The 25326-nt window shown below is 46.1% G+C and overlaps 1 protein-coding gene across 3 annotated transcripts in view; it reads right to left on the minus strand.

The window, feature by feature from the left end:
- SREBF2 (sterol regulatory element binding transcription factor 2) overlaps positions 1-21511 on the minus strand; it is a 36129-nt gene extending 14618 nt beyond the window's left edge. Inside the window, exons 1-11 of one of the 3 annotated variants that reach the window (XM_034775201.1) lie at positions 21450-21511; positions 15242-15625; positions 13941-14122; positions 9055-9201; positions 7575-7796; positions 6066-6180; positions 5684-5865; positions 4581-4773; positions 3501-3682; positions 2080-2353; positions 252-421 (exon numbers count right to left, since the gene is read on the minus strand). In XM_034775201.1, the coding sequence (XP_034631092.1) occupies positions 252-421; positions 2080-2353; positions 3501-3682; positions 4581-4773; positions 5684-5865; positions 6066-6180; positions 7575-7796; positions 9055-9201; positions 13941-14122; positions 15242-15623 (2049 nt within the window). In that variant the 5' untranslated portion in view covers positions 15624-15625; positions 21450-21511. The other 2 variants (XM_034775184.1, XM_034775194.1) reach the window with 2 other exon arrangements.
- Positions 21512-25326: the final 3815 nt, after the last annotated feature.

Below are 25326 nucleotides of genomic sequence, written 5' to 3' on the forward strand. Positions count from 1 at the left end.
ACCTGCATGCCTGTAGGCTGGCTGTTGTGTCAGGCTGTGAGCCATGGCAGCATAGCACTGAAGGCACCCAGAGCCGCAGGGAAGGTGGTGACCACCCCTCACTGGTCTGGGTTGAACCCCAAAGCGTCACAACCACCAAGACCTAACTATGCGCCCTTTGGCTAAACAGTGACTGACTGGAGATAAGCAGGCCTTCCCTGCTCAGAGCTCTGCTGGGAGGCACTGGGGGGAGAACAGTGGGACTCACTCACCGCCAGGAAGCCCAGCTTGCCTCCGCAGCGGGTTTTCAGGCCGACAGCAGCAGTCAGGTGGATCTCTGCCATCATGCTGGGTGGGATCTTCTCCTCTGCGCACTCAGCCAGATTCACAGCGCACAGGGCCATGTGCAAACCTGAGTAGGCCGAGCTGGATGGAAGTTTACCTGTGCCACGGAGAGAGGAGAAGAATTCACCTCTCCTATACAGTCACCATGCAAAACAGATCCTAGTGCAACTAATATAATTACCGTGTATCTCACAGCCTGCACCCTACACAGTCTGGACCATCTTGGCAGAAAAAGTTTATCGTGCCATAGGCATCATGACCCAGTACTCTGCGTACAGAGCAGCTACACCTGAACTTCTCTTCCTGGATTCTGTGAGCTACAGCCACAGCTCTGTACTTTCCCTGCTTCCCCACCCCAGCTCTCCAAGAGCCAAATAGCCATGGAAGGAGTCATGTGCTGCTGCACGCATCATCGCTGGAATAGCCAGCTTCCTTCGGGGCCCAGAACTGTACAGGTATTTGAATAGCACAATCAAGAAGGGTGGAGAATTGCTCAGGGTGGTCCAATGGGGCCTAACCAGCATTAATTGGATAAAATTGGCAAAAGGAAGCTTAGGCTACACATTAGGATGTGTCAGAGGTTTGTTAGACTGTGAATTATTCTACCAAAGGAAGTGGTGAAAGCTCCACTAATCACGTAACGATCCCCAAAAACTCATCAGTATGTGTGCACATACACGTAAGCAGAGTTTCAGAGGTGTACCACACCTACTGGCTGATGCAAGCCTGAGTGTGTTGGTGGTGGTCTCTGCTAATCTACTCCTCCACCCCTCTGATTTTAGGGTCTTCTTCCAGTGATTAGCTCGGCACCTGCTTCCACTTCCCTTGCTTAAGTGACATGAGTGAATTTGAACCTCAGGATCGCCACTAGCAACAGCGAACACTGACGAGACTCAGGTCCGTTCTCAATCTGCTGCTGCATGGGAAAGCTCTGAGCAGCAGCAAAGACTCCAAGCTGTCTTTCTGCAGACGGCATGGCATCGGTCCCTGCTGTTCATGTCTAGAAGATTGTCTCCACAACCGGAAGGGCTAGAAACAATGTTTATCATTTCCATGAAAGCTTAGGTTCTATAGCAGTTAATGGCAGCCACCTGGGAAAGCCTCTTGCTCCCCAGGAACAAGCTGATTTTTCAAGCCAAATGTACATGGATCACTTACTACGGAAACCTGCCAGGTGGACTGCGTCAGCTGTGTAACAGCATACAGCACTGCCACCCAGCAGTTCAGGGGAGGAGAGTCAGAGAAACCCCAGGTTTTATTTAAAAAACATGAATTTTAGGGTGGCATAACCAATCTGGAATTTGTCCAGGGCACCTGCTAACAGCTTACTCTTGCAAAATGTGCCCCGGGGAATTCTGGAGGCCATCCACGGTACAATTACAACTGAGTAGGGTAATCAGCTTACTACGTGGTTAACCCCCCACTCAGTTCGACACACTTCCACTTTGTGGTGTGGACAGGACCTTATAACAATGTTCAATCATGCCAACTAAAGCCCTGGAGGTGCCTTACAAATCACAGCACCCCAGAGGCGATACTATTACCCCTGGAGAGGGGACGCCTACTGAGATGTTCTTCTGGTGTTGTTCCTTTGTGACATTTCAAGTCAGTCTGTGTGTAACTTGTCCCTTGAGCTAGTAGCAGATTTGGGGAGAGCAGGACAAGGAGCCCTGCCAAGGACCCAATGAGAAGGGCAGCTACGAGCGTCCTCATTTTGTCAAGGGAAGACAGTTCTGTTGCAACCTCTGCCCTTACCTGTGATGTGGAGCTGATGGAGCTTGTGATATGCAAGAGCTGCATCCCGAGCACTGGTCTTGGCCTCCTCCTCAAAACCGGCAGCAGCCTCTCTTGCTCGCTGTCGCCGTGAAGTCCTCTTCAGTAGCCAGCGAACCAGCCCCAGCTTCTGCAGACTGTAGCGGATCACGTTCCAGGACAAGCTGCAGGCCAAGTCCAAGCGGGACGCAGGCAGCGCTCGGCCCAGAACTGACAGGCAGATCTGCAGATTTGATGCAGCAGCCGCAAAATCCCCCTGCAAATGCAATGGTGAATGGTTAAACAAAGATCATTTAAGCTGCTGAATGGGGCTGCATTGACAGCCCTTGAGACCACAGGACTCTATTTACCCCCAGAACATGTACAGTCTGAGCAGAGACAGTGCAAGCTTTTTCCATGCACCTCCACACCCATTTACACCCCCTTCCCCTCCCAAGCCCTGGAGCCTCCAGGAACCAGAAGAGTTAAGTCTCCATGGCCCATGCAATCTGACACCTCTCAGCTGAGTGCCAGTGTAGGGACTTGTCTACACTACTAAGTTTTGTCGTCAAAAGTTATGCCGCTTTAATTAAAATCGCTGTTGCATGTCCACACTAGCTCCTATGTTGGCAGAGTGCATCCACACTAGCAACTCTTACATCGTCACAGAGAGAAGTGCACTATGGGTAGCTATCCCACTGTGCAACTGGACGCAGGGTGCTTTGGGAAGGGTTTGCAATGCATCATGGGGCAGATACAGTGTCACATGATGCAGGTTTCTCAATCCCATTATTCCAGGGAGATCCTAGTAGATCGTCAGCCTCTTTTTCAACGGATGTGTGCGGTGGGAGGGAGAGGAGAGTGGTGTGGGACAGGGGAGACAGCAGGCTGACCGACCTATCCTGAGGAAGGGGGAGGGGGACACCCCCCCCACTTTAGCCCCCAGCTCTGCTCGGCACAGCAGTCTCTCCCGAAGCAGCCCGTTCTGCCTGCCTGCTTATGATTCTGTGATTCCCTCCGAGTTCTCCCACAGCCTCCTCAGCCCAGGAGCGGCATCCTGAGCGGCTCTGAGCTCTCCGTGCTGAGGAATGTCATTGCTGCCAAGTACTGAGCGGGAATGAAGACTGAACTCCCCTCTCCCCCCAGAGGCTGCCCTGCAAGGCAGGAGTGAGGCACAGATGCAGGGGCTGTAGATGGGAGGCTTACAGCGCTGCTGTCTGTGCTATACATGTTTAGTTGTTTGTCTCGTGCAGACTGGTGTCCTTTATCTGGCACCAATTCTCTCCCTGTTTTCCACTTCAAACTGCACAGGAAGGTTAACCCTAGAAATGCTGGCATTCTCCCAAGTGCCAGCCATCAGGACCGCCAAAGGGTTCACTGGGGGAAGAGCAGGATTTGCTCTGCATAGTGCGGGGTTGCTTTACCCTTGCCAAATCCAGGTCAGCCTGCTTGCGATGCCGCCAGAACATTACAGACGAGCGGGAGTGCAGCCGGGTCACTGGCTCCCCATGCACAAGGAGCTTTATACACACACTCAGGACAATTACGCCATTCACCAGCCACAGCAGCAAAGTGGGCATCATCCAGCCAAACCAGCCGCCAGCACCTGGCAGAAAGAGAAATACAGAGAAGTCAGCCGGGATAGCACAAGCTCAACAGGCAACATGTCACTGTGACCCCATTTAACGTCCTGAATCTTGGAAAGATTTGATTTTCTTCAACTGACTGTAGTTACTGATTTCTCGACATCTGAACACTGACTTAGAAGCTTGCAACGTCAAAAAAAAATCTCGCTTCACAAAGTTAATTTTAAAAAAAACAAACAAAACTAAACTTCCCCTTGAGGGGAGGACAGCGCAAGTGGTTCTAGTGAAGAACTGGGCATCCCAGGATGCTTGATGCCTGAAAGGAACACAGTAAGATATTAATTAAATGCACAAAGGTAAGCTAGTGCAACATGACGGCTGCACAGTTACAAGTCAGGGAACTGCAGAGGTCCCTATAGGGTTCCTGGCCCTGGTTAAAAGTGTAATTTAACACATCTGTGTAGGCTGTTAAACACACACCATAAACCACACAGTCTGGGAAGCATGGCCAAGTTAACATTGTGGCAGGAGCCATGATTTCTGCACTGATTTTCACAAATGACTTGATTTGTAAATTATGAAAAATGACCAGAGAAATAGCTCTTTGAACTTCATTAGAAAGTTCACCCTTATGGAAATAGAAAAACATGACTTAGTTCAAAACTCCACAGCACCTGTCCAACCAGGGTAGTTTGTGGTGATGGGCTACGTACAGGTACCTTCTGGTAACCCACTGGACTGTTTGATTTTACTGCCCCTAGTTTTCCTCTTGTAAGTAAGTACTAATCATGTCAAAGCACTCACTAGTCTATTCAGGTCTCTGACCTCCCCCTTTGCCGGGGTTCTAGCTCACTACTACAATACTTTGTAAACAAAGGAGGCTTGATGCACTCTGAAAGTCTGTTTTTAAATGGTTACCTGACTCGATGGCCAGCACATTCCTTCCAGAGCCATGGTATACAGGGCTGTCTGATTCGGGCATCCCTCGGCCCTCCAGGAGGGATGTCAGAGGGTTGAAGGAAAGGCAGAGGAATGTGAGAGCACAGAGAAGTATTCGAGAGCGATCCACCATGCCAAGGGCCACAGGGGGAGAGTCGGGTTCGTCTTTAACCTTCACAAAGGGCAGGGATGGAGAGGAAGAGCAGGAAGAGATATAACTTTAAACACACTGTAAAACAGCAAGTGGGTGCGTGTATATGTGTGCGCACACATATGCATGACGGGGAGAGCACGAGTTTCAGCATATTTGACTAATGCCACCAAGAACTCTGGGGCAGCCATTTCTGGCTCAGTAAGAGGGGCCTGGAGTAGCAAAGTGACTAACCTTCCCTCTGGCCCCCATCATTTCAGTTTCTTTGATTCCTTATTTTAGGCGAGCACTAAGCTTCCATCAAAGCCACATGTAGCCACCTTGCCCACCTTGGTTGTGATGCCTACAAAATCCTTTTATCTGATGATAACTAGGCAGGTGGTGAGTTAATATTGCAACTACTCATGGGCTTATTGCCTGTAGAAATTAGGCACACAGCTAGTTTGTGTAAATACATGCTATTACTATTAACCCATCCTCCCTTCCTTCATCTCCTATTTCATCCATGTCATGTGTCTTGGCTTCAAGACTAAAAGTTCTTTGAGGCACGGTCTTTTACTACATATATATCTGTACAGAGCTTAGCATGATGCAGCCTGGCTTGGTTGGAACCTGTATGTGCCATTGCAATACAAACAAACAAGAGCAAGCATTTGGCTCTCCCCCTGAAGTAGAGCCCTTTTAGGTGAGAGTCATGTCCCGTCCAGAGAGTATCTTGCACCCTTTATGACAATCTGATTTTCCTCCCACACCATCCCTTGCCCTACAGAACCTCTCCGTTCCCTGCAGCCCTACCCTTCAGAGCTCTGTCAGCACTGCTCCTGAATGATAAGCAGCTGGCACTGTTGAGACTCACAAGGATCTAAAGTCCTGGCCATGACGTACCCCTGGAGAGGATAGCCCCCCTTGCTCTCCTTTTAACTACGATTACCTTTGCATCATCCAGGAGCGGGCTTCCCGGCTCAGAGTCAATGGAATAGGGGGAGAAGCCCTCCTGGGACCCCGAGTCAGAGGCCGGGGGAGACATCAAGAGAACGTTTTGGTTGAAGTCATCCATCTTCAGGTCCACATCGTTGTCCACGAGACTGCTCAAGTCAATGCCCTTCAGCAGCTCTGCAAAGATCAGAGATTCCATTTACTACACACCTCTTGACCATGCCCTGTGCCCTGCCCACTTTGCTCAGCTTGCCACAGAGATATGGGCCAACGCTGATGTTATTTCACATGCAATCTTTCACCACTGGTGCAAATGGGCAGGAGGAAGCACACGCTCCTGCTTCCTGACCCACTCCTGCCTGGCTCTGATAACTTACTGTTTTTCTGGTTAGCCAGCTTCAGAAGCATGTTCTCCTGTCTCAGCTTATGGTTGACCTGCTGTAGGTATTTAATGTAATCAATGGCTTTCCTCAGTACTCCAGATTTGTGCATCTGCATGGAAACAACACGTGTGGAAAGCAGTTTATAAGAACAATCACATAACCAGAGGCCCATCCACCTTAAGCAGTGCCACACTCTTCGCCGTGTGATATACAGAGAGGGTGGAAAAATGACCATCCAGTAGCACCAACACAGCCACTGAAAGGGTCAGCACTGAGGTCAGGAAAGATTACACTTTGAGAAGTGCAGAGTGGCTTGCTAACTAGAGGGGGAGTTACTGTGTCTGGGAACCAGAGGGGTGAATTAATATTTATTGGAAACAAACATTAAAAACAGTTTAAGAACCCCAATCAGAGTAACAGAATTCAGGTCTAGCCTTAACCAGAAAAGATACAAGTGCATAGCTAGTAAGTAAAGGGGCTCTCTTCAGGAGGAACACGCTTTTATGGATTAACACTACGACCATTTCTCACTCTTCCACTGGCTCACTAGGAGATCCTCAGCCAGTCCCATAACTTCTTCGTGCCTCAGACCTCCTAACCCACCTTCATCGGTAGAGTGAAAATATTTGCCTGCTAGGGGATGCTGCTAGGTTTAGCTTGTAAAGCACATGGAGCCGCTCAGACATACAGCTATGGAAGCACTGTGTATCGCCTGGTTTTTCAAATCTCAAGTTTCCCGTTTCCCCAGGCAACAGCTGATGACCTCACTAGCACCAGAAGCAATGTTAAGAATTGCAGCTCCCTTATCTGCAAGAGTGAGGTCAGCAAATAGCACGGATGAAAGGGCATAACCCTGAATTCGGGTCTTATTATTTGCCACCATAACACCTTTAGCATTTGAACCAATAGTAGTTCTCTCAAACCAAAGCAACAAGGAATCAAATTGCCCAGTTCCGTGTAAAAAAAATAGTTTTATATTTCTACAGCTTTCATTCCAAAGCTCTTTTGAGACAATTTATAGGATTCATCTACCCATCACGGAAATTCAGCCGCTTCCAGGTAGCTATTTAACAGCACAGTACAGTTAAGAAAGGAAGCAAAGACTACCGTATTGAAACTACTGGGGAACGGTGTAACACTGTAGTTAGCCAGGTTGGGATTTGACCAGAGAGTTATTTAACACAACTCTTACAAAAGGCCCAGAGAATCTTTAACCACCAAGACAGGTTAGGTCATGTGTTTTGTTACCTCCGTCTCCAGCAACAGTGCCCCTAGCATCACCGTGGAACACTGAGCCAGTAGTATTCTTATTCATGTGTTTTCCTTGGCAGCCTACCATCCCAATCAAATAATAATTAATAAAAACAACTACTACTAATAGCTTGCACCAGCTAAGGTCTCACCAACGAAGCAGTCAGACAGGATTCTTCTTATCTAACACATCTGGAGGTGAGAGGGCTGCAGACCACACAAGCTTAATGACAGCAGCTTTCATCTCTTTACCTTGGCATCTGTTCCCATGACCAGGTCCTTCAGCTCAATGATCTTGTCATTTATAGATGACCGATACCGCTTCTCAATGATGTTATGGGTCGTCCTCCTCTCTCCTTCTTTGGGCGGTTCCAGCTGCTTGACCCCACCAGGCACCTGTTTGAGGGGCATCTTTTCCTGTCCCATCATCATGGGCATCGTGGTCAAAATGGTTCCATTGCTGCCAACCAAGGTCTAAAAAGGCAGAGAACAAACAGCATTAAGAGTAACAGCTAAGTTACACACGATATATGTGCCACATGAGAAAAAGGAGTCTGAAAAACAAAGTGTGGAATCAGGAAATAAAAGGGTTACAGCGACCAAGGAAATACACTCCCTCACCTCAATACACACTCCATCCCCAACTCAAGGATAAGACACATTAGTAGAGCAATGCCATCAGCCATGCCAATATCTGTATGGAGAGGAAGTACTTTATTCTCCAGGATTGCTGACCTAAGACTTTTCACCAGTGTTGAGTCACTTTCATTTGAACATGTGAAAAACAAACTCAAGATTCTGCTGGCTCCCAAAATCCTTTGTACTAACCAATGGCTCTCCAAAACTACCTTTATACAATGAGAAATAAAGCTCTTTGAGAATCCCTTTGTGGGGGAAGTGAAAAAATGCATAATTCCACCACCTAGCAAGTATGGCCCAAGGCTTCTATTTTACTACCCCTTCAAATCTTTGTGCTGCTTGGCCAGATGGTCTTTTGCAAGCTAGGATAGCAACTCCTTTTTTAAAAAGGAGCCAATATTTTGACAATTCTATTTACAGTTTGCTCACAACTACCCAATAAAACCAGCTACCATGCCAGAGCAAGCCAATGGTTAATCTAGGCTTGTAAAGTTGTCTCCAACTGTGGATGCTTTGGGAGAAAAAGAAACATTCTCATCATGAACCAGTCTATGCAATACTAGAACCTTTCCAGGAGATTTTCTTTTTGAGTCAGTGATCTGTTTATGCTATGGAGCATGCCTGACAGTTCCTGTAATCGCTATTACAGTTAAGTGTCACTGAGGATGCTTTTCACATAGACACCTGTGTTTGAAATTTACCATGCCATCTGCCTGAATAATATCTAGTAGTAGCAAGTTTCACAGAGTATGCATTAAGATTTCTTTGAGCTATTTTAAGTTTGCTACCTTGTAATGATGAGTGCTCTCCTGTTCCAATGAGCTTTAAAATGGCAGTGGATTATTAGTTCATGTTCCTCTCCAGCTAATGCAGCAAAAAGGTGAACAGCAATCTACCCTTGGTCTTTGCTCTCTGGTCAGCAGATACTGCCAAAAATGCACAAATTGCATATGTAGCCTTGGTGGAAGAGAGAGGCTATTCCTCATCTCGGGCATGACCAGGACAGCACTCCAACTCCCTCCCATTGTCACTTATGGAGAGCACTAACAAACACTTAAAAGGAGAGGCAACAACTTAGAGAAAATGTTCATACCGGTACCTGCAGTGCTGTTGTCTGAATAGGGGTGGTCAGTGTAGTGAGGGCCGGATTATGAACTGCAGCCATAACTGGATTACCATCTGCCTTCAGAGTTGTCAAGACAAGAGAATCTGTCTTTATGATCTGAGGCTGGACCAGAACCTAGGGAACACAGCAGGTGAGCATCAGGAAATACATCTCCATCTCCAGAAACCACAAACTTGTCACATAACAGACCTATCCGACTGCATGAAGAATTGGTAGGTAGCAAAAGCCTGGGATCCGGAAACCCTATTTCCCTCACCCCACACCACCAGGACTTTCTCTGAATGTCAGAAGTCAGCGCAAACTCCACAATGAGACAACCTGTACGCAAGGCTGGAAGATGGGAAAGGAAGAAACAAGACTGCCACTGGTTTTCAAGTCATGTCTATTTCTATGGGGAAATGAACATGCAAAAATAAAAGGGTGGGTGTAAGTCTCCCCTCTGCAGTGGTTGCACCTATAACTGGCTCCCCTGAGAACATACCCTATTTTACTGGGGTGAGCACTCTAGCAGCCATTCAAATGCTGGTTTGAACACAGCATTTCCGGCCGTATTATAGACCACCAAGTCAGGAGGATGCGATGGCGGTGGCGAACAAACAGAAATATCCAAAACACAAGCCTGATAGTAATGGAGGTCTTTTCCAATATATGTCTGGGTAGTTAAAAGTAATACAGCAACACACAAAATCTCTAGTAAGTTCCTGGAACATACTGAGGACTACTTTTTATTTCAGAAAGTGGAGGTCATAACAGGGACAGCCATTTTAGATTTGATTCTTGGACACAGGGAGGGTTTGATTGTGGAGCTAAAGGTGGAAGGCAATTTGGGTGAAAAGTGATCATGAAATGAGAGATTCATGAGTCTAAGGAAAGGAAGGAATGAGAGCAGCAGCAGAAGGACAATGGACTTGAAAGAAGCAGATTTTAATAAACTCAGAACTGGTAGGTAAGGTCCCATGGGAAGACAATCTAAGGGAAAAGGAGTTCAAGTGATATGGCAGTTTCTTAAGGAGACAATATTAAAGTCACAACTGCAAACTATCCCAATGCAAAAGAAAGATAGGAAGAATAGTGAGAGGCCAATATGGCCCACCAGGAGCTCTTTAATTACCTGAAAAATCAAAAGGGAATCCTAAAAAATGTGGAAACGTGGATAAAGTGCTAAGGAAGAGTTCAAAGAAAGTACAGGCATGTAGAGACAAAATCAGAACGGTCAAGGCACGAAATGAATTCCACTAGCAAGGAACATAAAAGGCAGTAAGAAGAGGTTCTTCAGACACAGTAGGAGCAAGAGACAGACAAAGGAAAACGTAGGTCCTCTTCTTAGCAGGGAAGGAGAGCTAATAAGCGATGACATCAAGAAAGCTGAGGAGTTTAAAACCTATTTTGCTTCAATCTTCACTAAAAAGTTAATGGTGAACAGATACTCAACATAATATTGACAACAAAGGGGAAGGAAAGCAAGCCAAAATAGGGAAAACAGGCTCAAGAATATTTAGACAAGTTAGATGTATTCAGTCAGCAGGTCCTGATGAAATTCATCCTACAGTCCTTAAGGAACTAGTTGAATCAATTTCTGAACAGTTACCAATCATCTCCAAGAATTCATGGAGTATGAGTGAGATCCCAGCGGACTGGAGAAGGATAAACGTAGTACCTATCATTAAAAAGAGGAACAAAGAGGTCTTGGGGAATTATAGACCAGTCAGCCTAACTGATACCTGGCAAGATATAGAACAAATTATTAAACAATCCTTGTGTAAGCATCTAAAGGATAATAGGATTATAAGTATACCCAGCATGGATTTGTTAAGAACAAATCATAACAAACCAACCCAATTTCCTTCTTTGACAGGGTTACTGGACTAAGAGATAGGGGAAAGCTGTAGACATGGTATAGCTTGATTTTAGTAAGGCATTTGACACAGTCCAACATTAAATTCTCATGAGCAAACTAGGGAAAATTACTCTAATGTGGGTGCACAACTGGTTGCAAGACTGTACTCAGAGTAATCATCAACCATTTGGTGTCAAAATAAAGAGGTACCTAGTGGGGTCCCACAGGGGTCAGTCCTGAGTCCAATACAATTCAATATTTTCAATTAATGACTTGGACAATGGTGTAGAAAGTACACTTATAAAATCTGCAGATGACACCAAGGTGAGAGTGGCAGCAAGCGTTTTTGGCATACAGGATTAGAATTCAAAACAACCATGACAAATTAGATAATTGTTTTTAAATCAACAAGATGAAATTCAATAAAAACAAGTGCAAATTATTACATTGAGGAAGGGAAAAAATCAAATGCACAACTACAGAATAGGGAACAACTAGCTGGGTGGTAGGACTTCTGAGAGGATCTGGACGGTATAATGGATCAAATAATGGAATAGGAGTCAATGTGGTGCAATTGTGAAAGTCTAATAGCATTTGGTAACTGTTCTGCTCTACTTGGCAGTGGTGAGGTCTCAGCTGGAGTACTGCATCCAGCTCTGGGTGCCATACTTTAGGAAAGATGTGGACAAAGTCCAGAGGAGAGCAACAAAAACGATAAAAGGCTTAGAAAACTTGACCTATAAGGAAAGGTTCAAAAACTGGGCATGTTTAGTCTTGAGAAAAGATGACTGAGGAGAGCCTGATAACAGCCTTCAAGTAAGTTAAGTGCTGTTATAAAGAGGATGGTGGTCAATTGTTCTCCATGTCCTCTGAAAGTAGGACAAGAAATAATGGGCTTAATCTGCAGCAAGAGAGATTTACATTAGATACTAAGAAAAACTTTCCAACTATAAGGAGAATTAAGCTCTGTAATAGGCTTCCAAGGGAGGTTGTGGATTCCCCATCATGGGAAGTTTTTAAGAACAGGTTGTACAGACACCTGTCCAGGATGGTCTAGATGTACTTGGTCCTGCAGGGTGCTGGACTCAATGACCTCACAAGGTCTCTTCCAGCCCTACATTTCTAGGATTCCATCATTCTCACCTATGGCCTGAGAATTAAGGTCAGGTTTTACCTCATTTGGCTGAAATAATCAGTTAACCCAAACTTCACTCAAATTGAAGCCAACAGTAAAGGCTGGTTACCCTTTATTCTAAAATATTCTTCCTTGCTTTTCCATTTTTGCAGCTACTTCACCATTCCTGATCCTGGGTGGGACAATAAGTGGCATGATACTGTTTTGCTTAACCTCAGTAATCTCTTTCATACAGAGTGTATACCCTACGGTGAAGCACTTCACATAATAGCAAAGGGAGAAAACAGATCCCTTTACTCTTGTGGGTATATTTTCAGAAGAGATTTGATAAAAGATGAAGCAGCAGAGAAATACTGGATGATGTTCCATATGGCAGACATTCACAGTGGAAAATGCTCTAATAGCTGCATCGGTGAAATTCTAACAGGAACAGAAGAAGCACACAGGTTATTGGCAGCCTAAACAAAAATAGGAACAATTAGAAATCTACCATAAAAGACTGCTAGCATGAGATTTCCAGTTTGGTTTGGCTGACCAAAGCAACTTAGACACACAGGATAACGTGCAACTATGCAGCCAGACTTTTGATGCTTAGTCAAACTTGTGAAGTTTGCCCAGTGCTACATCTAATCATGCTATGTGACAAGACAGATATTCATAGAATATCAGGATTGGAAGGGATCTTAGGAGGTCATCTAGTCCAACCCCCTGCTCAAAGGAAGACCAATCCCCAAAGAAATCATCCCAGCCAGGGCTTTGTCAAACCTGACCTTAAAAACCTCTAAGGAAGGAGATTCCACCACCTCCCTAGGTAACCCATTCCAGTGCTTCACCACCCTCCTAGTGAAAAAGTTTTTCCTAATATTCAACCTAAACCTCCCCCACTGCAACTTGAGACCATTACTCCTTATTCTGTCATCTGGTACCACTGAGAACAGTCTAGATCCATCCTCTTTGGAACCCCCTTTCAGGTAGTTGAAAGCAGCTATCAAATCCCCCCTCATTTTTCTCTTCTGCAGACTAAACAATCGCAGTTCCCTCAGCCTCTCCTCATAAGTCATGTGCTCCAGCCCCCTAATCATTTTTATTGCTCTCCGCTGGACTCTTTCGAATTTTTCCACATCCTTCTTGTAGTGTGGGGCCTAAAACTGGACACAGTACTCCAGATGAGGCCTCATCAATGTCAAATAGAGAGGAATGATCACATCCTTCGATCTGCTGGCAATGCCCCTACTTATACAGCCCAAAATGCCGTTAGCCTTCTTGGCAACAAGGGCACACTTTTGATTCATATCCAGCTTCTTGTCCACTGTAACCCCTAGGTCCTTTTCTGCAGAACTGCTGCCTAGCCACTCGGTTCCTAGTCTGTAGCAGTGCACTTAGGACGAAAGAATCCTATGCAGGACTCTGCACTTGTCCTTGTTGAACCTCATCAGATTTCTTTTGGCCCAATCCTCTAATTTGTTTAGGTTCTTCTGTATACTATCCCTACCCTCCAGCGTATCTACCACTCCTCCCAGTTTAGTGTCATCTGCAAACTTGCTGAGGGTGAAGTCCAAAACATTCCAAGTGGTATGTTCACAATGAGGAGCTCTTTTGCCTGGGCTAAATAAAGCAAGATGTTTTTGGAAAGATTTGTTAGAATCACTTTCCACACCCAACAACTCAGGATCCCAGAGGAAGCCCAGCACCAATCAAGCAACTAAGCTTCAGCCAGCCCCACCCGCCACACCCAATTCCTGGATCAGTCAGCAACCAAGCCTGCTCCTGCCTTATCCTCCCTGATGGAACCTGGGGAGTTCTGCAAATTGTGCCCTCCACACTGCATTTGCTGAGGGCACTAGGCACACCCTTCTTTGCATATTCCATATTTTTACTTACTGGAACTTGCTGGACCTGAGGAGCAGCTACTGTCTGGACTGTGGCAGGGGTTAGTGTTTGGATGGTGCCATTGGCAGCCTGTGTGAACACTCTCTGAGCCTGCACAGTCTGCACCTGCTGCTGGATGGTGACTGGCTGAACTTGGGAGGACGTCACCAGGCTCTGAACCTGAGGCTGAAGCACTGAAAAGAAGAAAAAGATGTGAGGGATAGCACAGCAGAGAGGCGCTCAGTCTGGGGGTTGTGAGTGACACCCAAGAAGATTGTAAATGGCTGAGTAGGTAACTCATGGCACCACCACTACCTTGTGAACTACCTTACAAATTCCCTTGATGGCACTGGGCCTAGCACATAAGAATCTGAGATGCACTGGGAACCAGCTGAATGGCAAGAGCATGGGAGGAAGAGGTTGGGCACCCTTTTATCTGCTGAACGTTTTAATTATATCAGAGTCTCTGGCCCAGCCTTCCCTACTATGCTGCCATTAATACTCCCTGTGACTTATCCCTTGCATCAGCTCTTGGCACCTGAAATGAGAACAGAATCTGATGCCTAAACAATAGAGAACTATAATGACTGACCTTAATGAGAGCTCATTATTTTTATTAGTTTAGCTCCTTGGGGCAGGGGCTTTTTGTTCTGTGTTTGTACAGCACCTAGCTCAGGGGAGTCCTGGTCCATGACGAGGGCTCCCAGGCACCAAGGTAAGATGATTTCCAATTAAACCTTCTGGGAAGTGCCCCTACGCAGCAAAAGCATTAACTGAGTACCTGAATCCTCATACCACATGCTTTAGTCCCTTATTTTATTGCCCTGGATGCACAGCCACAGCGGGAAGACGGCTCAACCTTCTAGTGGCAAAACATACTGCCATGTGGGAGAGAATGAGAGTTCAGGTCCTGGGTTTATCCTTTGCTCCCACAGCTAGCAGCACTACAAAAGTAAACTGTGACAATTTCTAAAGCACCTACAAAGCCCCCCCAAGAAGCCAATGCCAAGGATTGTGGGGCCACGTTTGAGGCGAGCAAGTGTAGATGAGTCACAAGTAGATCATACGAAAAGAGTTAGAAACCCACACACTAGAGTTTTCCTGTCTTGCCCATTGAGTCGCAGTGACAGTACACTTCATTTAGACTGAAACTCTTCATGCTGTACCGGCGATTTCTCAAAGACCAGGTCATAAATTAGAATTATTGGGCAAACAGCATCCTCTAGAGCCATCATGCCTACGTTTTCTCTGGAAAGTAGCTTTTTTTCGTGCCTACAATACAAAAAACAGCGTTCTGAGCCCCCAGGCGCTACCTTGAAAACTCGTGGCTGCGTTCTGGTATATCAGCGGTTGCTGAATGAACCTGGTCTGGGGAGCAGAGCTGAAAGTTGGAGTAATCATCACCGTTTGCTGTTGGAGCTGGGGCTGGAGCTGGGGACGAGGCTGAAGGAGGGGTGCAGACCGCTGAGGGGCAGGTGCTGTTGCCTGGGGCACTTTGACTTGCACAGCCTGGAGCTGGGGAGAGGCAGCGGTGGATGGGAAGGACTGCAGCTGTGCCTGGCTGTATGAGCTCTGCAGTGGATGGTCCAAGGTTCCACCACTGCTACTTCCACCACTGCTCTGGAAGGTGCCACATAACTGCTCTGAAAACAGATCCGGAAACTCCCCAACCTGGTTGCTGACGAACTGCAGCATCTCTGAAAAGAATAAGAAAAAATTTTAAGTGCTATCCTCATGCCATTCCTCCACCATCATTAGGTCAGGACTCAGAAGCTTATGTGAGCATGGGAGGGAGGAAGCAGAGGTTCAGGATGATCCAGGACCGGAATAGAAGAGGCTACATGACACACGCTTAGTAGTATTTGCAGACAGCAAGGGGTCACATCTGGAACAGCGGTGGGGAGGAGGTTGCTACAGTCAGGAGGGAGATGCGGAAGAGCTGCATAAGAAGAGTCTGCAACAGCACCTACCCATGCTGAGTCTGATGGCAGCCTGTTCCGCAACTCCCACGCAAACAAGAATTAATAAAGCCATCTCCAAAACGAGCACAGACATTACAAATCCCACATTTTAATACAGCTGCCTTCCAAGACAATCAGATGTCACATAGAAACAAAACAATTGCAGAGCCCCACCCAACAATTACTCCCCCACCAAGCTTTTAGGGAAGCGTAAGGGAATAAATGGTAGCTGTCTCAATAAGCACCTCAGAAGTGGGGAAATTTGGACAAGAATTCAGATTACGTTAAAGTTTAAGCCTAAGGGAAAGACAAAAGCCTAGCGGAACCATCATCCTACAGGGCTTTGGTGAGAGGAAGCAATGCCCACATTTAGTTCTTAGATTGATTTTTTTTAAAGGTGTTAATTTAAAAAATAAACATGCCTCGTGATCTCCTGCAATACATGTCCCTTCTAACCAGGCTAGAGTTCCACAGCAACCATTAATCTAATGCAAGCATTGATCCATTAACAATGAAAACAAAGAATAAGACATTAGAAACGAAAGCATCACTGCTCCCTAAAAGGATCTAACCTAGAGATCCTTCCATTTTATCCTGCAGAGTGCAACAAGCCCATAAGGCTGCCTTGGTGGCTAGGTAGGGGTGTAGGGGGAAAAAAGAGCTTTTCATAAGAGGTTGGCTCAGTTTGTACAGACACAGCAGAAGGGCTCTTAATACTCCACATTTATACAAGACTTCACTCCAAAATGCCACGTACATATTAACTAATTAATTTTCACAGCCTCCATGGCAGAAAAGCAAGTAAATATTATCCAGCATCTTTGCATCCTCTATGCCTTTTACCATATTAATCTTCCTCACTTTTCTCACTTCTACCCATATCAGTAAATTGATGGGATAAATCCCCAAGAGTGAGAATAATCTATTTTAAAGAAAAAAACTGTCAAGTCTGGGAGGCCCAAATGGATTCTCCGCCCCCCCCCAGCCTAGTTATACATTGAGAATAAGTTGATGTTACTTTGGCTGCAAGAGGCCCAATAATTTACTTTCCATCTGCACATCAACTATCTGAGGGAAACAGCTACCAGATGGTGCAAAAGACTAATAAAACTAACTGCGGTTTTGGCCAGATGAATGAAGGACATACATTTTTATGCAACATCCAATGAACCTGTCACAAAATACTATTGAAGCACGTAGGAAAATGTCAAGAGAATTAAACATTTGTAAATAAGGATAACATCTACAGCAGTGCTAACGTGGATAAAATGACAAAAGATATTTATCCGCATAACCTGTCAAACTGATCACCCGCTGGGGTCAGGAATAAAATACCCACCATGCTTATCAGTGTAGTCTTACACAACAAGGCTTTTCAGTTTCCTCTGAAGAATCCATCAGTGGCTATTATTAGAGGCAGGAAACAGGTCTAAATTGGACTCAGTTTTGTTCTGGCACAGTAGTTCCTATTTAGAAGCTGATTTTCAATTATTTTGTATTAAAGAGCATTTATTCACAATTCTGAAGTTACGGACTTGGAATCTTAGGAAGGTGTTTTGGTTTTTTTTGTTTTGTTTTGTTTGTTTTTTTTAAATATATTGCTTCATCAACAAGTCAAATCCCACTTTTATCAGTAACCGAGTGTTGTTTAACCTGAATCTGACCAAAAAGTCAAACGAAAAAGCCCCAAAGGATGAATTTCAGGACATTAGGCTGCATATGGGACAAACACATTTTCCAAAAACTATATAGCTTTACTAGCAAAAGTACAATGAGAATAAAATAATACAAAGAAGTGTAAGAAACACAAAGCCAGATGACAACTCTCCTTCCTAAAACCTATTTGCCAAAGCAAAGAATGAGAGAGGAAACCTGCAAAATAACCACGCAAACTGCATAAGCCAGAAAATAAGATTTCAGGACTATGGAAGGCTGCCAACAGCTAGCAACTAAATGATGAACCTATTATTTTGCAAAGATTATATGTGCCCTTATGTGTTTGAAAGGAGTGAACCACTAAAGAGGAACAAGACAAGTTACTACAGAATACAGTTCTAGGCAACTCAGTACCAGTAAAATGTCAACAAAATGTTGTGACATTGAGTCCAACTATGATTTAATACCACACTCACATCAGTGAAGAAGCTGAGCTCTTTAACAATTAAACAATTATATTTGAATTATATTTCTCTCTCCTCCTTGGATGGAGACTGGAATTTGATTTTTCTATTTAAATAAACAGAAGTTTATTTTTAAAAATAAATCTGTCCATTTCAAATTTAATTTTAAATAATCTATTCAAATGATTTCTATTAAATACAAAAAAATAACATTAAACAAAACTTTGCTGCCAAGTTTTAAAGAAAGTCAAACCACTGAGCTTGTGGAAATCAGTGGCTAAACACTTAGAACCACAATTTGTTGAAGGAAGAAAGGCTTCCCTTACCTCCCTCAACGATAAGCTTCTCCTTTGCTTTGAACTGCATTTAATCATGAGTGCAACCAGAACATCTGACTGCAGACTGATTAGCAATTGCATCTTGCCTCAGTGTCCAAGAAGTTGCATCCCATGCAGCTCCTCAGGGAGAACATATATTATTTATACTCACATGGAGTAACACTAAATCTTCAGTGTACATCACAACCATTAATTACTGTAATTAAACCTTATCACAATCTTATAAGGTAAGAATATGATCCCATTTTACAGACTGGGAAGCAGAGAGAAATAACTGATTTGCCCAAGGCTACACTGCAAATCAGTTGCAGTTATTACTCCAGGACATCTGACTCAAGCCTGTGTTGCACCCATTAGACATTCACTGCCTCAGCCACATGCACCCAAGGCAAAACTGGTGAGAAAAGCAAGAAAAGGCAGTTAGCCCAATAGCAGGCCAGGTTGGCAAATCTCCACTGTCTTCTGCAGGTCAGTTTTCATTTTTAGCCCCTGGGGAGTCAACAAGAGCGGTTTGTCAAGCAGTAAGTAATTAGCTCTCATTTGTTCAAGATAAGTTTTTGGTTGCCCCAGGTTGCTGGAAAGTAGATTCCCCTCCTCTGCGGCACTGCCCCACCACCCAAGTTCTCTACAAACATGAAGAGTATAAACACTAAGGAAGAGATGGAAATGTTTAGAGTGATCCAAAGAGATGTAACAAGGAGCAACAGGATGAAACTGAACAAAGGGAAAACTTCTCTAACGGTAAGAAGAAGAACAGGAGTACTTGTGGCACCTTAGAGACTAACAAAAGAAATCTAACGGTAAGGTACATGATCTGTAGAATAACCTCTCATAGCAATTAGTGGAAGTCTAATCACCTGAGTCATTTGAAACTGACTTTGAAAAAGCCCTGGGGAATATGCTGTTGGAAACAGCCAAGCCTTGATTTTAGCAAGGGTGGTACTGGGAGAAAGAAGATGCGACTTAATTGGGCTATTCCATCACTAATTTATTTGATTCTAAAAAAGATATTTTTAATCCCTATTACTGCAGGGTAGTACTGGCAAGAAGCTAAAAGCAAGAACTAGAAAAAGGGACGGGACCTACTAGACCTGGGACTGAGCACCTGTCCTAGACTGAAAGGGCACTATTCTAATATCTTCCATATACGGTATCTAAGCGCCACCCACAGTGAGTCAGTCTCTCTAAAAACCTTTAAAAAAAAAAAAACAATGGGTACAAGTTAAACAGGATTGTTCATCAAGTGACAGGACTGCTCCCACACATCAAAGTAGCAGCATTTTTAGATAGAGTTCCACATTGTAAACTCTTAAATAAGTGTCTTAAACTGACAGAGTGGTATAAATGCTGCTCTGAGACACAGTCTACACACCCAGAATACAACAATGTAGTCAGTAGGGGTACAGGAAGGAAGCAAACAGGCACACCTTTATCCCCTAAGGAAGTTCCCTGACGCTAACAGAAAGCAGGTTTCTAGGAAAAAGCAACAGAGTCCTGTGGCACCTTTAAGACTAACAGATGTATTGGAGCATAAGCTTTCGTGAGTGAATGCCCACTTCGTCGGATGCACCCATGAAAGCTTATGCTCCAATACATCTGTTAGTCTATAAGGTGCCACAGGACCCTCTGTTGCTTTTTACAGATCCAGACTAACACGGCTACCCCTCTGATACTTGACAGGTTTCTAGGGTGCAGCTACTATGCTAGCCATATCATGTCAGAACTGTTTCACAGGGAGGCACACAGGATGCTGTAGGCACATCATGGGAAGACCAGTGAATAGGACACACATGTTGCATGCCTGCCTGCGGTGGGATGGGGACAGTTTCACCACACATGACTCATATCTGTAACAGGCAGACATTCCTAGGTGGGCACATAAATGTTGTCTAGGCAGGCACATGTATCCAGGACTGCAGGGGTGGCCTCACATCACACACACATCATAAGAGGAAGTGACATATCTAAAGGAGCAATTTTACCACACACACTGCAAGTCTACTGAATGATTTTGCCCCACTAGATACTGTGCAGGTGACCACAGGCTTGCCACATGTACATCACACCTATGCTACACACCCCAGAGTGGATGGGCACAGAATGGCCACATGTGCATTAGTGAACCCCACACATTTCATTCCCCTGCCAACTACTCTGTAGAGGAAGACACAGGCTTAAGCTGCCACACGCATCACTCTCCCCATCAGAGAAAGGGGGGGCCACAAGCTGGCCATACACCCACTACATACTTTAGAGGGCAGTGGGCAAAACTTGAAATCACACATGCTGAGGCCACCACCAGAAGCAACCACAGCCCAATCACACATCAGCACCTCTCTCCACACACATGACAGTGCCCCCTGGTATGCCCCCCAGTGAGATAGGCACAGCCTGGGCATAGGTCAGTGCCTCCCCCCCATGCACCTACCACGTAAGAACATAAGAAATGCCATGCTGGGTCAGACCAATGATCCATCTAGACCAGTAGCCTGTCTTCCGATAGTGGCCGGTACCAGAGCACCAAGAGACACATCCAGAACAATTACGGAGTGATCCACCCCTGTCGTCCAGTCCCAGCTTCTGGCCGTCAGATGTTTAGGGTCACCCAATACATGGGGTTACAGCCCTGTCCATCCTACCTAATAGCCATTGATGGACCTAGCCGCCATTAACTTTAGTTCTTTTTTAAACCTCCTTACGCTTTTGGCGTTCACAACATCCCCTGGCAATGAGTTCCACAAGTGATTTATGCAGTGTGCGCACCCACCCCCAGGCACACTCCAGAGGGGTTGGCACAGCCCCGACTCCCCTATGTCAGTGCCCCCGGGCACCCCCCAGAGGGGCGGGCACAGCCCGGGCTCCCTGCCCTGCGGACTCCCCGCTCTCACCGTCGATGTCCCCCAGGGTGAGCTCGTCCCCCAGCTCGGTCAGGGTCTCCATGGCCTCCATGCCCAGCTCGCGGCTCTCCATCCCGACTCCGCACACGGGCCCGCCCCCGCCGTGCGCCCAGCGCCTCAACCCTCACCCGGCCGGGCACCGCCTCAGCCCAGGCTCCCAGCACCCGCCGCTGCCGCCGCCATGTTGGGCCAGCCCCGCCCCCACCTGCGTGCCAGGAGCCAGGGCCGCGCGTTTCCTCGGCTTGTTGTCAATGAGACCAGGTCTCCGCCGGCCAATCAGCGGGCGAGGCGGCTCGTGGTGTGATTGCGCGTCAGCGATCAGCAGCTGCGATTAGCATACGGGGCTGAGCCCTGCCTCCTTCCCAGGTGGAATATTCATGAGGGGGCGGGGACAGAACGCTGATTAGTCATTGGCCCGAAGTAGGATTTAAAGAGACAGGACGAGTCAAGGTCTAGGGTGAAGTGGTCTAGGGTGGGTGCGTGGGCTGGCTTGCTCAGCAGGTGTGGTGATGGCAAGGGAGGAGGAGGTGGGCTGGGCTGCAGGTGAGATGATAGCGAGAGAGGGGATGGGCAATGGATGTGGTGATGGCAGGGTAGGCCACGAGTGTGGTGAAGGTGTGGGGGGAACAGTGGGTGTGGTGTAGGCGAGGGAGGGCTGAGTAGTGGATGTAGTGATGGTGAGGGAGGGGGTGGGTAGCAGGTGTGGTGAAGGCAGGGTGGGCCATGGGTGTGGTGAAGGTGGGGAGGAACAGCGGTTGTGGTGATGGCAAGGGAGGGAGTGGGTAGCGGGTGTGGTGAAGGGGAGGGAGGGGAACAGTGGTTGTGGTGATGGCAAGGGAGGGGGTGGGTAGTGAGTGTAGGGAAGGGTAGCGGGTGTGGTGAAGGCGGGGAGGACACTGGGTATGGTGAAGGTGGGGAGGACAGCGGGTGTGGTGATGGCAAGGGACAGGGAAGGTGAAGGGGTGGGAGAGGGACGGGGGAATGGCAAGGCAAGTGAGAAGCACAGATGTATTGCCAATCTGAAGCATTCAAAAATCTCAAGTGAGGCCCCCAATATAATGACAACAGGGTAATTTTGGCCCAGTAGCATGCCCTCATGGCCAGAGCTACCACAGTGCAGCACCCAGTAAGGACACAGTAGCTTGGATATGGTTTTTCAGCATGGCTGCTCATGCCCAGGCTAGGCTAATTTAGGTGCCAATCACCAAGTTAATGCTGCAGTGAAAACTACCCAAAATGAAGAGTAATTCCAGTGAAGTCAGAGGTCTTGTTGTTGCCATTTTGTTCTCAATTTTTATTGTGAGTCTCCTAATATTTAGTGTTTCACTTACTGCCCCAGATCCTGGAGGCAAGTGATTATGTGAGAATCTCAGCTTTCATATAAAAAGGGTAAGTTTCTAGACCTCCTGGTAGCAGAGAAAATCTTGCAAATGTGACCTGAGTGCATGAGTGCTGACTCCGTGGGTACTCTGAGGCTAGAGAAACCCTGGAGAAAAAATAGTGGGTTCTCAGCACTCACTGGTGGCCCTGCCAATCAGTTGCGCCTCCCAAACAGCGGTGTGCAGGAGATGCTGGAGGGGAGGAGGTGGGGCAGGCAGGGGTGGGGCCTTGGCGCTAGGGGTGGAGTGGGGCGGGGCCTGAGGCAGAGCAAGGATCTAGCCCCCCTGGGGGAAATGAGGAAGCTGGCACCTGTGCCTGAGTGCTCCTAAAGGCTCAGAAACCAGAAGTCAAATTAATTTTTTTTTTTTTAATTCTCATGATTTTAAAGCCAATCTCTGTGATTTTTTGGGACCTGACTCATGATCTTTGAATACCTGGGGCTGGCAATAGTACATTGGGGTTTCACTAGAGTAAAATAAAAAGAACATTAGGCCCTCTGGCTGGTTAAGGTTAAACCAGCTTCATGCAGCTGCCTGTGCCTCACCTGGTCATGGTGAATTCCACATGAGCCTCCCATAGGTCCTGAAATACACATGTTCTCTGTATAGTTAAAAACCCCTTTCCAGGCTCACCGCAGCCTTTGTATTATGAATCACTCCATTCTCCTGGCTCTTCTTCCTAGCTCTCCAGTCATCTCTTGTTCCCTTCTGTCACAGCTCCTCTTCTATCTAATTCAGCACTCCATACTGGATCATCTTCTTTGCTAAGACCCCTTTTTCTGTGGAGTCTAACCACATTCAGTTCGCTGCCTCTGATCTTTTCTAACTTGCCTTTTCCCTCATGTTCCCAGGAACACCCCCACCACTTAGGCTCTCGCTAAGTCCTGTTTCTTCTTCCTCTTAATTATCACCAGAATCCACTCTTTCCTTCCTCAAAAAGAAGAACAGGAGTACTTGTGGCACCTTAGAGACTAACAAATTTATTAGAGCATAAGCTTTCGTGGACTACAGCCCACTTCTTCAGATGCATATAGAATGGAACATATATTGAGGAGCTCTAATAAATTTGTTAGTCTCTAAGGTGCCACAAGTACTCCTTTTTCTTCTTTTTGCGGATACAGACTAACACGGCTGCTACTCTGAAATCTTTCCTTCCTGTTCCCACCATTAAAACCATGGTCAGTTCTTGCCCTTATTGTTGTAACCTTCTCCTCTTCAACCTGTCCAAAATACCACTAGTAATGTCGTCTTTATCTCCTTCTGCTCCATAGGGATACCTTCCTATGCTTGTGGCTTCCTGCCTCAACACATCCAATTCAAGCTCATGTTAATATGCAAGGCCTTATGTAATTCCCCACCTACACCTCTGCTCTCACTTTCCCTTTGCAACTCCCCACCCACCCACCATCTAAACTCTTCCCAGTCCTCTTACTTTACTGTTCCTTTTTTCTGCATTTCCCCCTCCCTCAGCTCTATATCCTTCTTCCCTACTACAGTATCTCCCGGTCATCCTGTCAGGTATCCTCCTCCAAATCTTTGTCCATCCATCTCTCCTCCCTCTTTTCCTCATTAATAATCCCCACATCCTTCCCATCCTGAATTGTTGCCCATGCCTTGTGTTGGTCATAGTTTGAGAGTCAGTTCTGTGGGATAGAAAACTTAGATCTAGGAGTAAAGTGCTGCATAAGCTTATAGCTCTATATGAAAAAATAGTAACCATAATTAGAAGTGAAATAGAGCAGGCATTTAACAGCAGCTTTACACAACAGTTCAGGACAAGGAGTGAAGACAGTAGCATTCAATTGAAATTTCAGGGGGAGTTTTGATCAGCACAATGTAACTTCTCATTAAAATGTAGCCCCAAAGATCTGGCTAACACCCTACTTTTATGGAAAGTGCCATGAGCTCTGTTTAGAGTTCTGATGATCATTAGAAGTTAGAGCCTCTCTGTTTGTGTGTCATCTAAAAGACAAACACAACACTGCTCTTCTAGCACTATTCTGGGGCATTGGTTTAGTATAGACCCTAGAAGATGACCACCATCAGTTACAAATAATACTTCCTGCAGCATCCTGGTCTCCCATCCAACTACTTTCCAAACCAGACCCAGCTCTGCTTAGTATAATATAAGATGTGAGGTGATCACACCACCAGGTGGCACAGCCACCCCATTCCCTGTATATGACACAGCTGAAATTTAACCCTGCAAGACCAGCTGTTAGCACAAGACACGTGAATGGAGACATTTCCAAAATGAATTCCTACCATGGATTCTCAGCAGTGCAGATGGACCATGTTTGACCAGAGCAAGGAGACAGAAATCTTACCAGGCAAACCTCTTCCCTTGCAGAGTGGAGCAACCAATCTGTAACATGAGTAGCTATGCAAAAATGAGACCCTCTAAGACAAAGGGTGATTATCAAAGGGTGATCCTATATTCAGTCATTTGCAACTTCTCCTTCTCATCTGTTTTCCCAACTCCTCTGCATTGTGTCCCAGGAGGCAAAAAGAACATAAGAACAGCTATACTGGGTCAGACCAAAGGTCCATCTAGCCCAGTATCCTGTCTTTGGACAGTGGCCAATGCCAGGTGCCCCAGAGGGAACGAACAGGTAATCATCAAGTGATCCATTCCCTGTCACCGAGTCCCAGCTTCTGACAAACAGAGGCTAGAGACACCATCCCTGCCCATCCTGGTGAATA

Source organism: Trachemys scripta, chromosome 1 (assembly GCF_013100865.1).
Source record: "Trachemys scripta elegans isolate TJP31775 chromosome 1, CAS_Tse_1.0, whole genome shotgun sequence".
Lineage (NCBI taxonomy): Eukaryota > Metazoa > Chordata > Testudines > Emydidae > Trachemys > Trachemys scripta.